Raw genomic sequence first — 17,639 nt, forward strand, 5'->3', positions numbered from 1 at the left:
AATTAAGAATATATACATATTTGGATGAGCAATTTCAGAGTGGCATAGACTAGGATACAGTAGAATAGTATAGAATACAGTGTATATATACATGATATGAGTAATACATAGACTAGGATACAGTAGAATACAGTATATATACATGAGATGAGTAATACATAGACTAAGATACAGTAGAATAGGATAGAATACAGTATATACATATGAGATGAGTAATACATAGACTCAGATACAGTAGAATAGGATAGAATACACTGTATATATATGAGATGAGTAATACATAGACTAGGATACAGTAGAATAGGATATAATACAGTATATACATATGAGATGAGTAATACATAGACTANAATACAGTATATACATATGAGATGAGTAATACATAGACTAGGATACAGTAGAATAGGATAGAATACAGTATATACATATGAGATGAGTAATACATAGACTAAGATACAGTAGAATATGATAGAATACAGTATATACAAATGAGATGAGTAATGCAAAATATGTAAACATTATTAAAGTGACTAGTATTCCATTATTAAAGTGACCAGTGATTTCGAGTCTATGTATATTGGGCAGCAGCCTCTAATGTGCTAGTGATGGCTATTTAACAGTCTGATGGCCTTGAGATAGAAGCTGTTTTTCAGTCTCTCGGTTCCCGCTTTGATGCAGCTGTACTGACCTCGCTTTCTAGATGATAACGGGGTGAACAGGCAGTGGCTCGAGTAGTTGTTGTCCTTGATTATCTTTTTGGCCTTCTTGTAACATCGGGTGCTGTAGGTGTCCTGGAGGGCAGGTAGTTTGCCCCCAGTGATGTGTTGTGCAGACCTCACTACCCTCTGAGAGCCATGCGGTTGCAGGAAGTGCAGTTGCCATACCAGGTGGTGATACAGCCCAACAAGATGCTCTCAATTGTGCAACTGTAACATTTTGTGAGGGTTTTAGGTGCCAAGCCAAATTTCTTCAGCCTCCTGAGGTTGAAGAGGCGCTTTTGTGCCTTCTTCACCACACTGTCTGTGTGGATGGACCATTTCAGTTTGTCAGTGATGTGTACGCTTAGGAACTTAAAGCTTTCCACCTTCTCCACTGTGGTCTCGTCGATGTGGATAGGGGGGTGCTCCCTCTGCTGTTTCTTGAAGTCCACGATCAGCTCCATTATTTTGTAGACATTGGGTGAAAGGTTATTGCCTGGCACTACACTCCGAGTGCTGGTAATCAGGCCTACTACTGTTGTGTCATCTGCAAACTTGCTGATTGAGTTGGAGGCGTGCATGACCACGCAGTTGTGGGTGAACAGAGAGTACAGGAGGGGGCTGAGCATGCATCCTTGTGGGGCCCCAGTGTTGAGGATCAGCAAAGTGGAGGTGTTGTTTCCTACCTTCACCACCTGGGGGCGGTCCGTCAGGACCCAGTTGCATAGGGCGGGGTTCAGACCATGGGCCTCAAGCTTAATGATGAGCTTGGAGGGTACTATGGTGTTGAATGCTGAGTAGTCAATGAACAGCATTCTTAAATAGGTATTCCTCTTGTCTAAATGGGGTATTGCAGTGTGGCGACTGAATCGTCTGTGGATCTATTGGGGTGGTAAGAAAATTGAAATGGGTCTAGGGTTTCAGGTAATGTAAAGGTGATATGATCCTTGACTAGTCTCTCAAAGCACTTGATGATGACAGATGTGAGTGCTATGGGACCATAGTCATTTAGTTCCGTTACCTTTGCTTTCTTAGGTACAGGAACAGTGGTAGACATCTTGAAGCATGTGGGGACAGCAGACTGGGACAGGGAGAGATTGAGTATGTCTGTAAACACTCAAGCTTGTTGGTCTGCGCATGTCCTGAGGACGCGGCTGGTACTGTGTTATCCTCAAAGCGGTTCGAAGAAGGTGTTTAGCTTGTCCAGAAGCAAGACGTCTGTGTCCATAACTTGGCTGGTTTTCCTTTTGTAGTCCGTGATTGTCTGTAGACCCTGCCACATACGTCTCGTGTCTGAGCCATTGAATTGCGAATCCACTTTGTCTCTATACTGATATTTTGCATTGCAGTCAATGTGTTGATAGAACTTCGATAGCGTTTTTCTCAAATTTGCCGTGTTAAAATCCCCAGCTACAATAAATGCGGCCTCAGGATATATGGTTTCCAGTTTGCATAAAGTACAGAAATGTTCTTTGAGGGCCGTCGTGGTGTCGGCTTGAGGGGCAATATACCCGGCTATGACTATAACCGAAGAGAATTATCTTGGGAGGTAATACGGTCGGCATTTGATTGTGAGGTATTCTAAATTGGGTGAACAAAAGGACTTGAGTTCCTGTATGTTATCACAATCACACCATGAGTTGTTAATCATGAAACATACACACCTGCCCTTCTTCTTCCCGGAGAGATGTTTATTCCTGTCTGTGAGATGAACTGAGAACCCAGCTGGCTGTACGGACTCAGACAGTATTTCCCGAGAGAGCCATGTTTCCGTGAAACAGAGTACGTTACAATCCCTGATGTCTCTCTGGAAGGAGATCCTCGCCCTGAGCTCGTCAACTTTATTATCCAGAGAATGAACATTAGTGAGTAATATACTCGGAAGCGGTGGGTGGTGTACACGCCTCTTGAGTCGGACTAGAAGTCCACTCAGAGTACCTTTTGATCAGCCTCAGGAATCAGTTCAATTGCCCTGGGGGGTACGAACAAAGGATTCGATCAGCCTCAGGAATCAGTTCAATTGCCCCGGGGGGTACGAACAAAGGATTCGATCGGGAAAGTCATATTCCTGGTCGTAATAATGCCGGTGAGTTAAAAAATAAATATGACTGTCGGAGAATGAGTGCACGACTGGTAAATAGTTGTTTATAGTCAGTCAGGTAGCTAGCTGCTGGCAGAGACTTCTATTGCAATAACGTTGAAGGGTACATGCTTTTCTGAATCCTTGGGACGTCCCATTGAAGTAGACATTTAAAATTGTAAAGTTTATGGTTAGGGTAAGGGTAAGGGTTAGGTTTAGGGTAGGGACATCCCAAGGAACCTAGACAGCACTAACCAATGCTGAAGGCCTCTGACCTCTCGTATTATTTAACCAACTAGAAGGATGAAGTAAGAAGCTGACGTCAAAAAACGTCCTTCAGCAGAATTTACGCCGTTAAGTTCTACTAATAATTTGCTTTAGGAGAGACAGACAGAGATGTTGTGCTTAGCGGTGAGGCTGAGGCAGGCTGCAATGCATGCAGGGGGAAGCAGAGGAGGGAGAGAGAGAGAGGTTAGTACAGTGGTTCCCAAACTTCGGGTCGTGGCTCCATTTGGAGTCCCCTGAGAAAATCTTGAATAATCTCATCAAACAAGTTAGGAACAAGATATGTCCAACATTAAAATGCAATCAATCAATCAAATTGATTCATAAAATTGATTCATAAAGCCCTTTTTACAGCCGATGTCACAAAGTGCAGTACAGAAACCCAGCGTAAAACCCCAGACAGCTAGCACTGCAGATGTAGAAGCACGGTGGTTAGGAAGAAACCTAGAGAGGAACCAGGTTCTGAGGTGTGGCCAGTCCTCTTCTGGCTGTGCTGGGTGGAGATTATAACAGAACATGGCCAAGATGTCCAAATGTTAGATAGATGACCATAGATGACCAGCAGTGTCAGCCAATAATAATCACAGGGTTGTAGAGGGTGCAACAGGTCAGCACCTCAGGAGTAAATGTCAGTTGGCTTTTCATAGCCGATCATTCAGAGTTAGAGACAGCAGGTGTGGTAGAGAGTCCAAAACAGCAGGTCCGGGACAAGGTAGCACATCCAGTGAACAGGTCAGGGTTCCATAGCCGCAGGCAGAACAGTTGAAACTGGAGCAGCAGCATGACCAGGTGGACTGGGGACAGCAAGGAGTCATCAGGCCAGGTAGTCCTGAGGCATGGTCCTAGGGCTCAGGTCCTCCGAGAGAAGAGAGAGAGAAAGAGAGAGAGAGAGAGAAAAAGATAGAAAGAATTAGAGGGAGCATACATGAATACACACAGGACACTGGATAAGACACGAGAAATATTCCAGATATAACAGACTAACCCTAGCCCCCCGACACATAAACTGTTGCAGCATAAATACTGGAGGCTGAGACAGGAGGGGTCGGGAGGCACTGTGGCCCCATCCGATGATACCCCCGGACAGGGCCAAACAGGCAGGATATAACCCCACCCACATTGCCAAGGCACAGCCCCCACACCACTAGAGGGATATCTTCAACCACCAACCTACTACCCTGAGACAAGGTTGAATATAGCCCACAAAGACCTCCCCCACGGCACGGACCCGAGGGAGGCGCCAACCCGGACAGGAAGATCACGTCAGTGACTCAACCCACCCAAGTGGGTTGACCCCACCTCTTTAAGGAATACCTAGGATAGGATAAAGTAATCCTTCTAACCKCCCCCCCCCCCTTAAAAGAGTTAGACGCACTATTGTAAAGTGGTTGTTCCACTGGATATCATAAGGTGAATGCACCAATTTGTAAGTCGCTCTGGATAAGAGCGTCTGCTAAATGACTTAAATGTAAATGTAAATGTAAGTGACTCACCCCTCCTAGGGACAGCATGAAAGAGCACCAGTAAGCCAGTGACTCAGCCCCTGTAATAGGGTTAGAGGCAGAGAATCCCAGTGGAGAGAGGGGAACCGGCCAAGCAGAGACAGCAAGGGCGGTTCGTCGCTCCAGTGCCTTTTCGTTCACCTTCACACTCCTGGGCCAGACTGCACTCAATCATATGACCCACTTCATCTCTTCAGAGATGAGTCTTTAATAAAGACTTAAAGTCGAGACGAGTCTGCGTCTCTAAAATGGATAGGCAGACCATTCCATAAAAATTGAGCTCTATAGGAGAAAGCCCTGCTTCCAGCTGTTTGCTTAGAAATTCTAGGGACAGTAAGGAGGCCTGCATCTTGTGACCGTAGCGTATGAGCAAGCCCATGTACTGCTTTGTAGGTTAGCAGTAAAACCTTGAAATCAGCCCTAGCCTTAACAGGAAGCCAGTGTAGGGAGGCTAGCACTGGAGTAATATGATAAAATGTTTTGGTTCTAGTCAAGATTCTGGCAGCCGTGTTTAGCACTAACTGAAGTTTATTTAGTGCTTTATCCAGGTAGCTGGAAAGTAGAGCATTGCAGTAGTCTAATCTAGAAGTGACAAAAGTATGTACAAAAAACATTTGCTGCCATCCTTATGTCTGAAACAGGGAGGGTGATTTTGGGGCTTCTGTCATGCCATAGAGATCCTTTTTATGTCTCTATTTTTGGTTGGTCAGGGCGTGAGTTGGGGTGGGCATTCTATGTTGTGTGTTCTATGTTTTGTATTTCTGTGTGTTTGGCCGGGTGTGGTTCTCAATCAGCGGCAGCTGTCTATTGTTGTCTCTGATCGAGAACCATACTTACGTAGCCTTTTCCCACCTGTGTGTTGTGGGTAGTTTTCTGGTCCTGTATATTCTGACTACAACCCTGGTTGAGGTCCTGTATATTCTGACTGAAACCCTGATTGAGGTCCTGTATTGAACAATCTTACAATGATCTACTTCGGTTTAGATACAAGCGTCATGTAACCTCTAACACAAGACTTGGTGAAAATCAGTTTTTTGGACCTACCTTTTTTCCATGTTTTTTTCCCTTCACAGACTCCATGAAATGGTGACCTCTTCCTAAATATTTGGTCAAATTAATAATTGTGTGTATGGTTTCCTAGAAAATAGGGGTGACAACTAACCCTTAGGCTCAAATTACCCCACTCTCCCCTACACTGTGCTTTTGACTTGGACTGAACTAGGTGACAGTACTCATTTTGGGTGCCAGTATTGTTTATATTTAGGTGTTGGAACTTTGGAAACTAATATTCTATTAGAGGTGCAGGAAGTCAAGCAGTAGAGAATTCAAAGTGTTCTCTTTCAGGGTTATCCGGCCCAAATCAACCACTGTGTTTAGAGGATCTGGAAATGTCTTGGACTCCTGGCTGAACAATAGATATCCCTGAAGGACTATACAGTTTAAATTGAGGAGGAGGAAGAGGAGGAAGAGGAGGAATGTGAGGAGGAGGGTGAAAAGGAGAAGCAGGAGCAGGAGAAAGAGGGAGCAGGAGGAGGGTGAGGAGGAAGAGGAGCAGGACGAGGAGGAAGAGTAGGAGGAGCAGGAAGAAGAGGAGGAGGAATAGGAGGAGGTACCAGGAGGAGGAGGAGGAAGAGGAGGAAGAGGAGGAAGAAGAAGAGGAGGAGTGGAGGAAGCGGAGAAGGAGGAGAGGAGGAGGAGCAGAAGAGAAGGAGGACTAGGGGTGTTTCTTAGTCTTGATGAAGGTGACTCTCCAAAGGGTCAGTAGGAGACGGCAGGTCAGAGTTTAGGTGTTCAGAGGTCAGTCGGAGACGGCAGGTCAGAGTTTAGGAGTTCAGAGGTCATCGGAGACGACAGGTCGAGTTTTTTGTTTAGAGGTCAGTCGGAGACGGCAGGTCAGATTTTAGGTGTTTAGAGGTCAGTCGGAGACGGCAGGTCAGAGTTTTAGTGTTCAGAGGTCAGTGGAGACGGCAGGTCAGAGTTTAGGTGTTTAGAGGGTCAGTCGGAGACGGCAGGTCAGAGTTTAGTGTTTGAGGTCGTCGGAACGCAGGTCAGATTTAGTGTTTAGAGGTCAGTCGGGAGAGGCAGGTCAGAGTTTAGGTGTTTAGAGGTCATCGGAGACGGCAGGTCAGAGTTTAGGTGTTTAGAGGGTCAGTCGAGACGGCAGGTCAGAGTTTCGTTGTCAGAGGTCAGTCGAGCAGACGGCAGGTCAGAGTTTACGGTGTTTAGAGGGTCATCGCGAGACGGCAGGTCAGAGTTTAGAGTCAGAGGTCATCGGAGACGGCAGGTCAGAGTTGTGTTAGAGAGTGCATGTCGGAGACGGCAGGTCAGAGTTTTAGGGAGTTCAGAGGGTCAGTCGGAGACGGCAGTCAGAGTTTAGGAGTTATAGAGGTCAGTCGGAGACGGCAGGTCAAGAGTTTAGTGTTTAGATGGCAGTCGGAGACGGCAGTCAGAGTTTTAGGTTAGAGGGTCAGGTCGGAGACGGCAGGTCAGAGTTTAGGTGTTTAGAGGTCAGTCGAGACGGCAGGTCAGAGTTTAGTTTTAAGGTCAGTGGAGACGGCAGGTCAGAGTTTAGTGTTTAGAGGGTCAGTCGGAGACGGCAGGTCAGAGTTTAGGTGTGTTAGTACAGTCGAGACGGCAGTCAAGTTGAGTGTTTAGAGGTCAGCGAAGACGCAGGGCAAGTTTCGTGTTAGAGGTCAGTCGGAGACGGCAGGTCAAGTTTAGGTGTTTAGAGGGTCAGTCGGAGACGCAGTCAGATTTTTCAGAGGTCATCGGAACGCAGTCAGTGTGTTTAGAGGTTCATCGGAGCTCATTCAGAGTGTTTTGTAGAGTCAGTCGGAGACGGCAGGTCAGAGTTTAGGTGTTAGAGGGTCAGTCGGAGACGGCAGGTCAGAGTTTCGGGTCAGAGTCAGTCAGAGACGCAGTCAGCATTTCGGTGTTCAGAGTCATCCGAGACAGCATCAGAGTTTAGGTGTTTAGAGTCAGTCGGAGACGGCAGTCAGATTTCGTGTTCAGAGGTCAGTCGAACGGCAGTCAGAGGTCTTTGTCACAACATCAGCAGCATTACAAAGAGGAAGCAATCATAAATGAAACACATAACAGCACAGTAGTCAGAACACACAGGCGTGTCCCCAATGCATCCATTCACTACAGCTCTATGGGCCCTGGTCTAAAGTCCTGCACTCAAACGGATTGGGTGCCATTTAGGATCCAGAACACTCTGACCTCAGGAGCTCTTCCCTGTTCCTCGTCCAGTAAGAGGAACCAGGAAGACAGATGGGGGGTTGGGGGGGGGGAGAGAACCAGGGAGACAGAAGTGCTTGAGAAGGACAGAATGACGGGGGGTGTTAATTATGGGACATTTTTGTTGTGATCGTGCAGTGTTCGATGTGACTGTCCTCTTCCTCTTTCAGCTGAGCTTCTCTCAGTGTCTCTCTCTCCTCCATCAGTCCGTCTGTAAATCAGTCTCACCGTTCATCACTCTCTCTCCGTATCAGTCAGTCTGTCTGTCGTTGTCTCCAGAAAGACTACACTCTTGGAGCCTCTAAGGAGCTCACAGACATCTGAAAACTACGACCCACAACGTACAACCACCAACTACAGACCCCCGTCAGAGGCTGGCAGACACGGAACATATATGATGGTATTTAATGAGAAGGATAACTACACACTGACAGTAATGACTTTATTCATGAGCCACAGTGGTAACTGAACACTGACAGTAATGACCTGTATTCATGAAGCACAGGGTGGCTAACTGAACACTGACAGTAATGACCTATTCATGAAGCACAGGGTGGCTAACTGAACACTGACAGTAATGACTTGTATTCATAAGCACAGGGTGGCATAACTGAACACTGACAGAAAACTGTATTCATGAAGCACAGGGTGGCTAACTAACACTGACAGTAATGACCTGTATTCATGAAGCACAGGGTGCTAATGAACACTGACAGTAATGACCTGTATTCATGAAGCACAGGGTGGCTAACTGAACACTGACAGTAATGACTTGTATTCATGAAGCACAGGGTGGCTAACTGAACACTGACAGTAATGACTGTATTCATGAAGCACAGGTGGCTAATGAACACTGCAGTAATGACCTGTATTCATGAAGCACAGGGTGGCTAACTGACACTGTATGTAATGAGCTTATTCATGAAGCACAGGGTGGCTAACTGAACACTGACAGTAATGACCTGTATTCATGAAGCACAGGGTGGCTAATGAACACTGACAGTAATGACCTGTATTCATGAAGCACAGGGTGGCTAACTGACACTGACATAATGACCTGTATTCATGAAGCACAGGTGGCTAACTGAACACTGACAGTAATGACTTTATTCATGAAGCACAGGTGGCTAACTGACACTGACAGTAATGACCTGTATTCATGAAGCACAGGTGGTAACTGAACACTACAGTAATGACCTGTATTCATGAAGCACAGGGTGGCTAACTGAACACTGTATGTAATACTGTATTCATGAAGCACAGAGGTGCTAACTGAACACTGACAGTAATGACCTGTATTCATGAAGCACAGGTGGCTAACTGAAACTACAGTAATGACCTGTATTCATGAAGCAACAGTGGCTAACTAACACATGTAGTAACCTGTATTCATGAAGCACAGGGTGCTAACTGAACACTGCCAGTAATGACCTGTATTCATGAAGCAGCAGGGTGGCTAACTGAAACACTGACAGTAATACCTGTATTCATGAACACAGGGTGGCTAACTGAACACTGAGTAATCGACTGTATTCATGAAGCACAGGGTGGCTAACTGAACACGTATTACGACCTGATTCATGAAGCACAGGGTGCTACCTGAACACTGACAGTAAGACCTGTATTAATGAAGCACGGGTGGCTACTGAACACTGACAGTAATGACCTTATTCATGAACAGGGTGTGCTACTGAAACACTGACATGTAATCAGACCTGTATTCATAAGCACAGGGTCTAACTGAACACTGACAAGTAATGACCGTATTCATGAAGCACAGGTGCTAGAACTGTTAACCTACATGAGCAAGGTCAACGAACATGAAGTAAGACCTGTATTCATGAAGCACAGGGTGGCTAACTGAACACTGTATTATGACGTATTCATAGAAGCCAGGGTGGACGCTAACTGAACACTGACAGTAATACTGTATTCAATGAAGCACAGGGTGGCTAACTGAACACTGACAGTAATGACCTGTATTCTATGAAGCACAGGTGGCCTAACTGAACACTTATCAATGAACCTGTCATTCATGAAGCACAGGTGGCTACTGAACACTGACTGTAATGACCTTATTCATGAAGCATCAGGGTGGCTACTGAACACTGACAGTAATGACCTTAATCGAACACAGGGTGGCTAACTGAACACTGACAGTATACTTATTCATGAGCACAGGTGTATGACACTGACATAATCTATAAACGCAATTATAACTGTAGCAGTGTGTCCTATCTGTTCTGGCTCCAAACAGGGTTGAGTCTGACATAATGTGTGTGTGTGTGTGTTGTGTTGGTTGTGTGTGTGTGTTTGTTGTGTGTGGTGTGTGTGGTGTGTGTGTGTGTGTGTGTGGTGGTGTGTGTGTGTGTGTGGTGTGTGTGCCTATAAGGCCACTGTGGTTGAGGTGGGTACTGCTGCTGTGATGGTGTCAGATCCTGCTCCCTTGTAACCTCTTGCCATGGAGCAAAGCTGTAACGCAAACCTTGTTACCCGATACCCGGGATACCAGGAGCTCACGGAGCCAACGGTAAAGACGGACCAAAGAGAGAAGAGACCCAGGTACACACAACAAGCTATCCTGTTATGCCTGTAATACCTCTCTGAGTGGTCTTTGTAACATAGACACAAATCATCCTGTTTGACCTGATAATGAGCAGCCTGTGATGCAGTGCAGGTGAGTCTGGTCTGGGAGGGAACGGTCTGAAGGGGGAATCAGTGAATCAGGTCCCCAGGACGGTCAGGTCTTCCAGGGAACCCCGGGCACTTGGACCCAAAGGACCGCTGGCCCCCGGGAAAAGGTAGTCCATCTGGGGTCGACTCCTCCTCACCTCTTCTTCTCCTACAAGTAACAACACCTCTTCTCCAAATACAAGGTAAACAAAACCTCTTCTCCTATATACAAGGGTAAAAACAAACCTCTTCCTCATATACAAGTAAACACATCTCCTTATAATACAGGTAAACAACACCTCTTCCCTATAATACAAGGTAAACAACACTCTTCCTCCTATAATACAAGATAAAACAACACCTCTCTCCTATAATACAAGTAAACAACACTCTTCCTCCTATAATACAAGGTAAACAACACCTCTTCCTCTATAATACAAGGTAAACAACAACACCTCTTCCTCCTATAATACAAGGTAAACAACAACACCTCTTCCTCCTATAATACAAGAAACAACAACCTCTTCTTAATAATAAGAAACAACACCTCTTCCTCCTATAATACAAGTAAACAACACTCTTCCTCCTATAATACAAGGTAAACAACAACACCTTTCCTCCTATAATACAAGGTAAACAACAACACCTTTCGTCCTATAATACAGGTAAAAACAACACTCTCCTCCTATAATACAAGGTAACAACAACACCTCTTCCTCCTATAATACAAGGTAAACAACAACACCTCTTCTCCTATAATACAAAGAAACAACAACACCTCTTCCTCCTATAATACAAGGTAAACAACAACACTCTTCCTCCTATAATACAGTAAACAACAACACCTCTCCTCTTATAATACAAGGTAAACAAAAACACCTCTTCCTCCTATAATACAAGGTAAACAACAACACTCTTCCTCTATAAACAAGGTAACAACAACACCTCTCCTCCTATAATAACAAGGTAAACAAAACAACACCTCTTCCTCCTATAATACAAGGTAAACAACAACACCTCTTCCTCCTATAATACAAGGTAAACAACAAACCTCTTCTCTATATACAAGGTAACAACAACACCTCTTCCTCCATAATACAAGGTAAACAACACCTCTTCCCTATAATACAGTAAACCAACACCTCTTCTCCTATAATACAAGGTAAACAACAACCTCTTCTCCTTATAATACAAGGAAATCAACAACAGCCTCTTCCTCCTATAATACAAGGTAAACAAACAACACCTCTTCCTCTATAATACAAGTAAAACAACACCTCTTCCTCCTATAATACAAGTAAATACTAAAACAAGTAAACAACACACCTCTTCCTCCTATAATACAAGGTAAACAACAACACCTCTTCCTCCTATAATACAAGGTAAACAACAACACCTCTCTCTACAATACCAGGTAAACAACAACACCTCTCCTCCTATAAACAAGGTTAAACACAACACCTCTTCCTCCTATAATACAGGTAACAACACACTCTTTCCCCTATAATACAAGGTAAACAACAACACCTCTTCCTCTATAATCAAGGTAAAACAACAACCTCTTCCTCCTATAAACAAGATAACAACAACACCTCTCCTCCTATAATACAAGGTAACAAACAACACCTCTTCCTCCTATAATACAAGGTAAACAACACACCTCTTCCCTCTATAATTACAAAACAACAACACCTCTTCCTCCTATAATACAAGGTAAACAACACCTCTTCCTCCTATAATACAAGGAAAACAAACAACACCTCTTCTCCTATAATACAAGAACAACAAACCTCTTCCTCCTATAATACAAGGTAAACAACAACACCTCTTCCTCCTATAATAGGTAACAAACAACACCTCTTCCTCCTATAATACAAGGTAACAAAACACCCTCTTCCTCCTATAATACAGGTAAACAAACACCTCTTCCTCCTATAATACAAGTAAACAACAACACCTCTTCCTCTATAATACAAGGTAAACAACAACACCCTTCCTCCTATAATACAAGGATAAACACAAACCTCTTCCTCCTATAATACAAGGTAAACAAACACCTCTTCCTCCTATAATACAAGGTAAACAACAACACCTCTTCCTTCCTATAATACAAAGTAAACACAAACCTCTTCTTCATATAATACAAGTAAACAACAACACCGTCTTCCTCCTATAATACAGGAAACAACAACACCTCTTCCTCTTATAATACAAGGTAACAACAACAACCTCTTCCTCCTATAATACAAGGTAAACAACAACAACCTTTCCCTATAATACAGTAAACATGTTAGAATGCAATCATCTCTAACTGATGCCTTTGTTCCTATCGACCCAGTAAGGCCAGCAAAGCTATCTCCTTTTATTGGTACGTTACTGTTATAAAGTGTATTGTCAATTTGTTTGTATTTAAACGTTTAAGTACATGACACTGCAACAACATGTCCCTTGGGACATAAAGCCAGTAACATACTCTTTTGTTTTTTTTCTTCCTCTTTTCTCACTCCCTCCCCTCCCTCCCTCCCCCTCCCTCCCTCCCTCCCTCCCTCCCCTCCCCTCCCCTCTCTCTCTCCTCTCTCTCTCTCTCTCTCTCTCTCTCTCTCTCTCTCTCTCTCTCTCTCTCTCTCTCTCTCTCTCTCTCTCTCTCTCTCTCTCTTTCTCCTCTCTCCTCTCTCTCCTCTCTCTCTCTCTCTCCTCTCTCATCTCTCTCTCTCTTTCAGAGGAACACCATTCAGCAGCCTCCCAAGAACTTGCCCATGCGTTTCGACGGACCAATACTGTCGGGCCTTGACCCTAGCCTGGAAGGTGTTTCGCTGAGGGAAGGGTTGTTTAAGTGTACCATTAGTGGCGTGTACTTCTTTACCTATCATCTGTCGGCTAAGAGCCTGGTCTGTCTTAGCCTGAAGAAGGGGACAGAGACCAAGGTTAGTTTTATTATTCTACCAGGAAACATGAGCTGTGTTTTAATACCCATTCTAACGGTGTTGAGCCGTTAGTATGTATACTACATACTTAATGAGTACCCATTCTAACATACTGTATACTACATACTATTAGTTCATTTTAGTATACTGTATCTGAACGGTATCCTTTCAGTTGAGCGTACAAGCGCTTCACCTGTCTACCGGAAGATGATGCTGTTGCTATGCAACGTATTGCTAGCAAAACAAATGACTAGCTAGACATTATACGATTTTGGGTGTGTTCATAAATTCATTCTGGAGTGCCAGAATGCGCTCTAGGCGTTCGTAAATTCAGAGCGTTCAGTATGCACAGTGGACGCACTGGCCAATGAGCAGGATTGACTTCACAACGGCAGTCAAGCACCCAAGCTAACTGGCCAACGTTGGCTAGCTTGCTAGCTACTTCCAGACACAAATGAGAGAACACCTCACTGACCATTTTACTCGCCCTAGCAGAGCTGGTTAGACTGTTTTCATGTTATCCTGAGCGTTGGTGACTAACTGTGCTGCTGGCAACAATTTAATTACGCTTTTTTTGCCAACGTTTACTGACACCGGCCATAAAAAATGGGTGTTGAGCCGTTAGTAAATTCATCCGTTATTCTGCACTCTTACACTGCTCTCAATGTCCATTGAGAACTCAAAATGATTAAACCACTTAGCTAAGATTTGTTTTTATTTTTAATTTTTTTATTTAACCTTTATTTAACCAGGTAGGCTAGTTGAGAACAAGTTCTCATTTGCAACTGCGACCTGGCCAAGATAAAGCAAAGCAGTTCGACACATACAACAACACAGAGTTACACATGGAATAAACAAAACATAGTCAATAATACAGTAGAACAAAAGAAAACAAAAAGTCTATATACATTGAGTACAAATGAGGTAAGATAAGGGAGTTAAGGCAATAAATAGGCCATGGTGGCGAAGTAATTACAATTATAGCATTTAAACACTGGAATGGTAGATGTGCAGAAGATGAATGTGCCAAGTAGAGATACTGGGGTGCAAAGGAGCAAGATAAATAAATAAATTACAGTATGGGGATGAGGTAGGTAGATAGATGGGCTTAGTACAGGTACAGTGATCTGTGAGCTGCTCTGACAGCTGGTGCTTAAACTTAGTGACGGAGACATGAGTCTCCAGCTTCAGAGATTTTTGCATTTCGTTCCAGTCATTGCAGCAGGAGAACTGGAAGGAAAAGGTGGCCAAAGAGAATTGGCTTTGGGGGTGACCAGTGAAATATACCTGCGTGGAGCGCAGTTGGACAATTGTTTACTTGATTCTGGGCAGTTTTATTCAAAATGCAGAAATACATTCTTGCCATACTTTCACACTTCACATATCTTGGGGTGTAGCTGCACTGTGTTCTGTTGTTGTTGTGAAGGTGTTCTGTTGTTGTTGTGAAAGGTGTTCTGTTGTTGTTTGTGGAAGGTGTTCTGTTGTTGTTGTGAAGGTGTTCTGTTGTGTTTGTGATGGTGTTCTGTTGTTGTTGTGAAGGTTGTTCTGTTGTTGTTGTGAAGGTGTTCTGTTGTTGTTGTTGAAGGTTCTGTGTGTTGTTGTGAGGGTCTGTTGTTGTTGTGATGGTGTTTGTTTGTGTGTTCTGTTGTTGTTGTGATTGGTGTTTCTGTTGTTGTTGTGAAGTGTTCCTGGTGTTGTTGTGATGTGTTCTGTTGTTGTGTGAAGGTTTATTTGTTGTTGTTGTGAAGGTTTCTGTTGTTGTTTGTGATGGTGTTCTGTTGTTGTTGTGATTGGTTGTTCTGTTGGCTGTTTGTGAAAGGTGTTCTGTTGTTGTTGTGAAGGTGTTCTGTTGCTGTTGTGAAGGTGTTCTGTTGTTGTTGTGATGGTGTTCTGTTGTTGTGTGAATGTGTTCTGTTGCTGTTGTGAAGGTGTTCTGTTTGTTGTGAAGGTGTCTGTTGTTGTTGTTGTGATGGTGTTCTGTTGCGTGTTGTGATGGTTTCTGATTGTTGTGTTGCTGATGCGTGTTCTGTTGTGTCGTGAAAGTGTTCTGTTGTTGTTGAAAGGTGTTCTGTGTTGTTGTGTGTGGTTGTGATGGTTGTTCTTTGTGTGGTGTTCGTGTTGTGTGTTTGTGAGGGGTTCTGTTTTGTGAAGGGTTTCTGTTGTTGTTGTTGAGTGCTTCTGTTGTTGTTGTGAAGGATGTATGCTGTGGTCGTTTGTTGTCTTGGTGTTTGTTTGTTGTGGAAGGCTGTGTTGTGACTGTCTGATTTTGTTGTTGAAGGTGTTCTGTTGTTGGTTTGATTAGGTGTTTCTGTGTTGTTGTGGAGGTGTTCTGATTGTCGTTGTGAATGGTGTCTGTTGTTGTTGTGATGGTGTTCTGTTGTTGTTGTGAAGGTGTTCTGTTGTTGTTGTGAAGGTGTTCTGTGATTAAGGTTATTATTGTTCTAGGTTATGTGATAAAAGTTGTTGTTGTTGTTGTGAAGGTGGCGTTCTGTGATTCGTCGAGTGGATTCCTGGTGACGTCTGGGTCGGTGGTGCTGGATCTGAAAAAGGGAGACGAGGTGTCTCTACAGCCCACCGAAAACAACGCTATCATCACTAAAGACGAACGAGCTGACAACACCTTCACCGGCTTCCTGATCTTGCCCAGCTCATAGAACCACATGAAACCACACAGAACCACACAGAACCTTCACCGGCCACACAGAACCACTTTGAATGAGCTTAAACCAGATTCAACCAGATCTAATCTTGGTTGCCTAAGAAGTAACATTTTCATGAAAGTTTGTCACTTCCTGTTTTACTTCAATTTAGAATTTGTAGGTGTGGTATCTAGCGGAAACCTTTTATCATCCGCACACGGGTTTGAAATCTCAGCCACAGTTTAATCATCGCTTTCGCCCAATCCTGATTCTATCAAATAATCAATGATGAAAACCCCAAACCAGGAACTACTGCTGCTCGTAATCACATAATTCTACGTGAGCCTTGACAGATTGTTGCCGTTTACATGCAGAATCTGTCCACGAGAGATTAAACCAGATCACACCTGCTGAAACCAGCTTCCTGCTCTTCCACGCCACATAAAATACATATCTTAGCCACCTCATTCTGCTCTAGAAGCATCTGCAGCACAACCAACCATCTCTGTGTCTGTTTCTGCCTCCCCGTCTATACTGCTGCTGCTGCTTGCTGAGACAGTTCATCAATCAATCAATTAATTCATTTTCCCCAGGTCGTTGTTGTAAATGAGAACATATTCTCAGTCAACTCACCTGGTAAAATAAGGAATACATTTCAAATAAATCAAATAATCAATAATGTATTGCATCTGCATCTGCTGAGCTGCCTACCAAAACTAAAAGATATCATTTTGGAAATGAATTTTCAATCAATAAAGTGATTTGTTACCAGTTTTTTTTTAAATCAACAGTATACATTGTTTGTGAAAGATGTTGAGGCTGTCTACACTTTAAACTTACATGTGACTTCTGCTATCAGAATACGAGGATCGCTTTGAAGAAAGAGAGAGAAATTCTATCGGAACACCACAGATGGCCCGGTGGCTCTCTAATTGTGGTCAGATAGGGTTCACATCTATCGGAACACCACAGATGGCCGGTGGCTCTCTAATTGTGGTCAGATAGGGTTCACATCTATCGGAACACCACACGATGGCCGGTGGCTCTCTAATTGTGGTCAGATAGGGTTCACATCTATCGGAACACCACAGATGGCCGGTGGCTCTCTAATTGTGGTCAGATAGGGTTCACATCTATCGGAACACCACAGACGGCCGGTGGCTCTCTAATTGTGGTCAGATAGGGTTCACATCTATCGGAACACCACAGATGGCCGGTGGCTCTCTAATTGTGGTCAGTAGGGTTCACATCTGTCGGAACACCACAGAACCGCCGGTGGCTCTCTAATTGTGGAGGATGAGCTCATAGTAAGGACTGGAACGGAATATATGGAATGGTTTCCATGGTTTCCATGTGTTTGATACCGTTCCATCCACTCCGTTCCAGACATTATTATGAGCCGTCCTCCCCTCAGCAGTGTTGCTGACCACTTCAGGAGGTGGTCAGGGAGGTGGCAGGGGGAGGTGTCAGGGGAGGTGGTCAGGGGGAGGTGGTCAGGGAGGTGGTCAGGGGAGATGGTCAGGGAGGTGGTCAGGGGAGGTGGTCAGGGAGGTGGTCAGGGAGGTGGTCAGGGGGAAGGTGGTCAGGGAGGTTTTGGG

The 17,639-nt window shown here is 44.2% G+C and overlaps 1 protein-coding gene across 1 annotated transcript; it reads left to right on the top strand.

The window, feature by feature from the left end:
* Positions 1-10,260: 10,260 nt before the first annotated feature.
* c1qb (complement component 1, q subcomponent, B chain) lies at positions 10,261-16,815 on the top strand (the record flags this gene model as incomplete). Its single annotated transcript, XM_070439969.1, is given in 8 exon segments — positions 10,261-10,291; positions 10,294-10,356; positions 10,359-10,367; positions 10,483-10,531; positions 10,533-10,620; positions 12,557-12,592; positions 13,199-13,402; positions 15,883-16,815. Coding segments are annotated over 8 exon segments (654 nt in total), but the record flags the coding sequence as incomplete, so codon positions are not given.
* Positions 16,816-17,639: the final 824 nt, after the last annotated feature.

Source organism: Salvelinus sp. IW2-2015, unplaced genomic scaffold (assembly GCF_002910315.2).
Source record: "Salvelinus sp. IW2-2015 unplaced genomic scaffold, ASM291031v2 Un_scaffold2080, whole genome shotgun sequence".
NCBI classification, from domain to species: domain Eukaryota; kingdom Metazoa; phylum Chordata; class Actinopteri; order Salmoniformes; family Salmonidae; genus Salvelinus; species Salvelinus sp. IW2-2015.